Source organism: Gossypium hirsutum, chromosome D13 (genome assembly GCF_007990345.1).
Source record: "Gossypium hirsutum isolate 1008001.06 chromosome D13, Gossypium_hirsutum_v2.1, whole genome shotgun sequence".
Lineage (NCBI taxonomy): Eukaryota > Viridiplantae > Streptophyta > Magnoliopsida > Malvales > Malvaceae > Gossypium > Gossypium hirsutum.
In genome coordinates, this window is record NC_053449.1 from 17,293,689 (window position 1) to 17,300,361 (window position 6,673).

A 6,673-nucleotide genomic window follows, 5' to 3' on the forward strand; every position below is an offset into this window, starting at 1 on the left:
CCATCCAAACTCACCCTAAGTGTAGTTTACAAAAAATATTTTTAAAAAAGTATGAATCATAATAAATCAAGGTAGTTAGTATGTACTAGTAGATATATCATTTATTCCATTGAAATTGGTGCATATTGATATGAGTTTGTTTCGATGAATTGTTTCAAATTTATTGATAATTTTAAAATATATTTAATATATGTATATAAAATATTTATGCATCAAATGATGCACAATATTTTAATGAAAGTTTTTATCATTTATTACTATAACGGTAACAAAATGGAAATTTTATATTTATTAAATTATTCATGTATTAGTGTGCAATGTTTTGGTGAGCACGATCAGAATTGGGTGCAACAGGCTAATATGATTGATATGGATCAAAATTTTAATTGATGTAAAAAAAATTGATTACATCAATTTATTACTGCAATGATCATCCTATTAATTAATAATAAATGTATAATTTTAAAGACCACCAATGAAAATGAAACTAGATTACGTGTGAATTTTACCTCGTACGGTATTATTATTTTATATTTTAATAATTTGTATCATTTCATATTATTTATAATACCCACTACAAGATTGTTATTTTTCCAATAATAAACCTCTGTATTATAATTTATTTGGTTTTAAGAGAGAAAAAGAAAATCTCCGCCGTCAGCTGTGTGAGTGTGTGACAGCGAGGGTTCTCCGTACAGCTTCTGACGGTATCTATAGGCTGTATGAAGAAAACTCCTTATTTTTTTTAATAAAAAGAAGAAATAAAATTGTGGTTCCAACATGAGACAGTAACGACTGAACAGTCATGTTAACCAATGAGGGATCGACAGCACATTCTTAATAAACCACTCTGGTTTTATCTACAAACCCACTCCCTTTCCCTAAAACCACTTTTTTTTTCTTTTTACTTATTTTCTTTTTCCTATTTTTTCCCTGCATTTCCATTTCTATATATGTTGTGCATGTTTTCTCAGATACACTTCACATTTAGCAAAAGATTTTTTTTTTTCCAACTTGGGTATTTTAACTTTACTCCATCTTCCTCCTCTTCCTTCTTCCTTTTTAGGATCTGGGTTTTTTCCCCCCAATTTTTTAAGGTTATAAAAAAAGAAAATGGGGAGAGGTAGGGTTCAGTTGAAGAGGATTGAGAACAAGATCAACAGGCAAGTTACTTTCTCCAAAAGGAGAGCTGGGTTGTTGAAGAAAGCTCATGAGATCTCCATCTTGTGTGATGCTGAGGTCGCTTTGATTGTCTTCTCCCACAAAGGGAAGCTCTTTGAATACTCCACTGATTCCTGGTATTTCCCCCCTTCATTCTGGGTATTTTTATTTTTTGTAAAAAGTATTCTCCAAGGTTTTGAGAAACAAAGATAAAGTTACTTTTGTTTTTTGGCTTTTAAACTAAAATAGATGTTTATGAAAGTGGTTTTTGAGGCACTGTCATTAGCAGTTTCTCCTGGATTTCATGCAATGGTTATAACAGGTGAAAAAAAAATTAAAGAATATTACACAGTTCAGTAAAAAGTGTGACTATAACTATATCAGTAATAGAATTTACAAGTGTTTCAGAGATGTTGAAGTAGCAAAAGAATGGAAAGCTTTGAGGGGGAAGTTTGGCCTCATCTTGCTAAAACAAGGTTATTGACCAACGGATGATGAAGAAGAAGCAATAAAAAATTTCCCCTTATTTAAACTACAACTTTCTCAATTAGGAGAAAATACAAAGCATCCATTCTATGGACTAAATTATTAATACCAAGTTATAAAAGAAGGGAAAAGCAACACTGAACTTTGTAATAAATTTTATCTTCTGTCATCTCAAAAGGTAAAATCATGCTATCAAACATATTTTCTTCTAAAGATAGTAAAACAAAACCTAAAAAATATGGCTATGTTTTTTATGAAAATAAATTTGTTTTTACAATTTATTTTTTTGGTTTTGGAACAGGGTTACTATCTTTGTCATCTTCTCTCCTTTGGGTGTTTCCTTTTAGTATTCATATTCCTTAGTCCTTACAAGCAACAACTGCTATACATGTATCTTCTTCTTCTTCTTCTTCACCAGCTCTTAAGGCCTAGACCCTCTTTGGCTTTTGAGAACTCTTTCATCCAACAACTGTCCAAGGCCAAAAAGAGGTATCTTTTTGGTAGTTAGAAAATTACGGATTTGACAATTTTTGTACAGAGGGAGTAGGGCTAGGGCTCCATGAGGGGTAGTTCCACACCTCAAATTTGAAGATTCCTTTTTGAACCCTAAACAAGCTAATAAACTGCTTTCTAAAATTTATATATTCCAATGGGCTCTTCTTTTAGCTGATTTAGTTACATGTATGTCACCAATAGCCAGTTACTGGTTCAAGTGAGAAAAGGAATAAAGGAAAATTATTTATAAAGCTTGATAACTAGGAAAAGAAAACTCTACAATTTGTGATTCAAGTTCTTCAGTTATATATTATAGATATGGTGTCTGTCTATTTATGGTAATTATTTGAATTTAAATTAATTGATATTTGATGCATATATCCCTTTTTTTCATTATTTTGATTGAGAATAGTTATTTTTTAAATAATTTAAAATAAAAATATCAAAGCTTAAAATGAAATGAAGGAAAATTGAACACTTTGGATTAGGCTTTATGATTTTATATGCTCTGGACTTATGGCGTGTTTGATAAAAAATCGAATCTTTTTAGTGAATTGAAAAGGAATATTTTTTTAGAAAAATGTTTTGAGAATTTTCAATTAAAAAATGTTGAATAGTATAAGTAGATAGATAACTTATTTATCACTTCGGTGCTGTTGGCTAAAATGAAAAATTAAGTATTGAAAATTTAAGAATTAATTTTATGTTATAAAATTTGGTTGATATAGCACTTAACATTAATTATGGAATATAATTAAATAGTTTGATAATTACATGTTTAAAATTATAAAAAATTTATATATTACATTTTATCCTTAATTTAAAACATTTCACCTTATTTCAAACCAAAGTGAAATTTAAAATTTAAAATTTTTATAGGATAATATAATATTAAAATAAATGAATAAAATAGAATTAATTGAAAATATTCTCCTTTTAAGTAATAAGTAGTTCTTCTACCTTTTTTATTTCAGATTATTAGGCATGTGTACATAATTAAATTATTGAAAATATTAATTTTCAATTAATTTAATATTTCCAATAGATTATCAAATAAGGCCTTACTAAAAATCTTAAGTTGATTTTATTTTTTTAGAAATTATATTTTAAATAAATTATCAAAATAATAGCTTTTCCAAATAAAAAAATATCAAACTAATATGAAAAATTTGTATTAATAAGATTTAAATTATATAACAAAAATAGGATTAAATATGAAAAAATAATTTTGAAAAATAAAAAATTTCTATTATAAAAAATAAATCTATTTACTAATTAATTTTTACTAATAAGCCAAATAATTTCATAATAAATTTAAAGGTAGTTGATTTTTCAATTTATGCAACATTGCATAAATTAAAATTTACCTACTTAAATATTTAAAATCCAAAACCCTAATTTTCAATGAGTTCATATACGGCATCTATATAGAGAAAGAGGAAAGGGCGGGGGGGGGTTCAAAGCAAGCTTGAATTGATTCTGTTATGACTCCAAGTATTTTATCACCTAAAAAGTAACGTAATTAATTGTGATCCAAAAAAATTATAATTTGATGGCTAATTTAATTATTATTTTTTGCCCCCCATCCCTAACACAAATTTTATGACGTCGACTTAATCATATCACTACGATGTGTAAGGAATCAAGGGGTTTATGGTGTAAGGCACCGTTACCAAAGACTTATAGTTCCTAAGTCACTTATGAAAACTGAAAAAAAAAACACACACACACACACACACACTTTTAGTTGCTTTAAGTCAGTTTGGTGATACTCAAAATCAGACAGGATTTGACTTCTGATTTTTTGAGGGTTGATTTCGACCTCTTTCAGCTTCCTTCCTCCATGCTGGTGACAGACGTGCTATTTTTTTTAACTGGATTTATGTTTAACTCATTAAAACTCTTAGAAGTTAATATAAACATTTTAATGTTTTAACCCTTAAGTCCTATCTTTTATAGATTACATCACGTAGTTCATTGCATATGAACTATGAAGCCATTAGTTGGAGTAAATGGAAATTAGTTGTTTGTGTGTGTATGCATGCATGTATGTATGTATGGAAATTAGTATGGCATATGAAGCCATTAGAAATCTATATATATTATATGTTTTAGATTAAAGTAAAAGTTATATAAGAAATTAGGGTACAATTAGTTTTACTTGGGAAAGAAAATATTGTGCCATTAAGACTGACATTTATTTTCTGTGATTATCTGCAACAGCATGGAGAAGATCCTTGAACGCTATGAAAGGTATTCTTATGCTGAGAGACAACTTGTTGCTACTGAGCCTGAATCTCAGGTACAACATGCCTTTCACGCCGTTAATTTTTGCCACTTAATTATATTATATTATATTATATAAATATTGTTTGCAAATAGCAGTTTGACAGCAAAAAGGGTTTGGGGGTATCTAAATTCTAAGTTAAAGTACATTTTTCTAGCTTTTAATTGTAGCTGTCTTCCAATGAGAGACTCTTAGTTTTTGCCTTTCGGTACATAAAACTAAATGAGCATTATTCAGGTTTTTAAATTATTGGGAATAGTAGATTGTGAAAAAGGGTTAAGATTTTGGCTGAAATTGTATTCAAAATTGAAACCTGTTTATGGACAGGGCAACTGGTCCATGGACTATAATAGACTTAAAGCTAAGGTTGAGCTCTTGCAGAGAAATCACAGGTACCTCTTAATTCAACTGATTACATTGTTGCTAAAGATGAACGAGTGATTTCCTTTTTCAATGTTTATTTTACTCCAACTTAGGTTTGAATGTCAGATATTAGTGTATTCACCATATCCGAATACGAGTCAAACATGAAAGTTATAGAAAAAGAAAGTTGGACCAATTTAGCTGAACATAGTAATTTCCTGATATGTTGGTGAATTCTTAAACGTCTTCAGGCATTACATGGGAGAAGAATTAGAGTCATTGAGTCTCAAGGAGCTGCAGAATTTGGAGCAGCAGCTTGATACTGCTCTTAAACTTATTCGTTCAAAAAAAGTATGCTTTAAACAGCTTTCCTTTGTCCCATTATAGTCTTACAATTATAATTGTTACTGGTTTTAATGATGAAATTGTGGCCCTTTTTTTTTCCCTGCAGAACCAACTCATGTATGAGTCAATATCAGAGCTTCAGAGAAAGGTAAGGCCTTTCAGAACATATGCTTGTCAATCCTGGAGAGAATCATTATATGAACTTGGATGATCATATGTGATGTGATGGACAATTGAATGTGAATATAAGAAATCTAATTGTGGTCTTTATGTCAGGAGAAGGCAATACAGGAGCAAAACACCATGCTAGCAAAGCAGGTGACATACCCTTTTTCATGTTCAAGATTTCATCAAATTTTTTTTTCCTTTCCCACTGTTGAATCATTTGTAAGAGTTTCGATGTGAAATTCAAATCCCAACATCTTAACATTTACAATCTATTTCCCTTTTTTTGTAAAAGAAGAACATGAACTAACAAATAACCTGTCTTGGCATGTAGATCAAAGAGAGGGAGAAGACAGTGGCGCAGCAACAGCAGCAACAGCAGCAGCAGCCGCAATGGGGGCAGCAAAACCATGGCCTCAACACATCATCCTTTCTGCTGCCACAGCCTCCTCCCTGTTTGAATATCGGGTAGCACCCCTCATTGGCATTCATCGTTAATGATATCTAGAGATGCATGAAAGGCATATGTTACTTGTGATGCAAGAAATAAAATCCTATCAACTGAAAACCGAATAATTTTGAAAACGTATGCCAAAGAAGATGGATCCACATAAGCTTTCGTTTTCTGTTGTCTATAATGAAGTGGCAAAAGCTTGGTTAAAAGATTTGATTGTTTATAGTTTACAATTTTTGCAGTGGCACATACCAGGAAGAAACAACAGAAATGAGGAGGAATGAACTAGACCTTACTCTGGAACCTATTTACTCATGCCATTTGGGATGCTTTGCTGCATGAAAATGGGTACAATTAATTTAACTATGCTTTTGGTTATATGTGAATATGGACATAGATCCATGCACTATGGTTCTTTTCTTTAAAAAAGAAAACAGCATGAGAAAGGATAATTTGTTGGGAACTCATGCCTTTTGTCTGCTTTGTCTTGACATACATATATATGTGTATCGATGTCGATGATTAGTGTATTACTGGATCTTGTATTTCACTCGTGATTAACTGTCAGTTGCTGCCTTTGAAGATACAATTTTCATAATTTCTTGGTGATTATATCAAGCAATTAGACTAAATCTTCTTTTCAGTGAAAAACTAAAGTACATAATTTCTTTAAGTATAAATGGCAATGCAGGAACCTATATCTCTTTCTCATCAACTACAAAACTGGGAAAAAAAACTATTGAAATGTACCCTCAAAAATCATACGTTCATCTTTGGTTAATGGTGTCTCCTGTGATCCAATTTCTGCTTCACCAAACATCATCATCTGCAAAATCAGTCCATAATCAGTTATATGATGTAGGAAAATATGGCATTAGAAGACTATATAGAATCCCCATTTTTACATGATATAAAGA

At 30.4% G+C, this 6,673-nt stretch overlaps 1 protein-coding gene across 1 annotated transcript; it reads left to right on the forward strand.

The window, feature by feature from the left end:
* Window positions 1-1,113: 1,113 nt before the first annotated feature.
* On the forward strand, window positions 1,114-6,098 carry LOC107918831 (truncated transcription factor CAULIFLOWER A-like). Its single transcript, NM_001327154.1, has 8 exons — window positions 1,114-1,298; window positions 4,366-4,444; window positions 4,757-4,821; window positions 5,044-5,143; window positions 5,244-5,285; window positions 5,414-5,455; window positions 5,637-5,770; window positions 5,999-6,098. The coding sequence occupies exons 1-8, from the start codon at window positions 1,114-1,116 to the stop codon at window positions 6,096-6,098; spliced, it is 747 nt and encodes a 248-aa protein (NP_001314083.1).
* The last annotated feature ends 575 nt before the right edge of the window (window positions 6,099-6,673 follow it).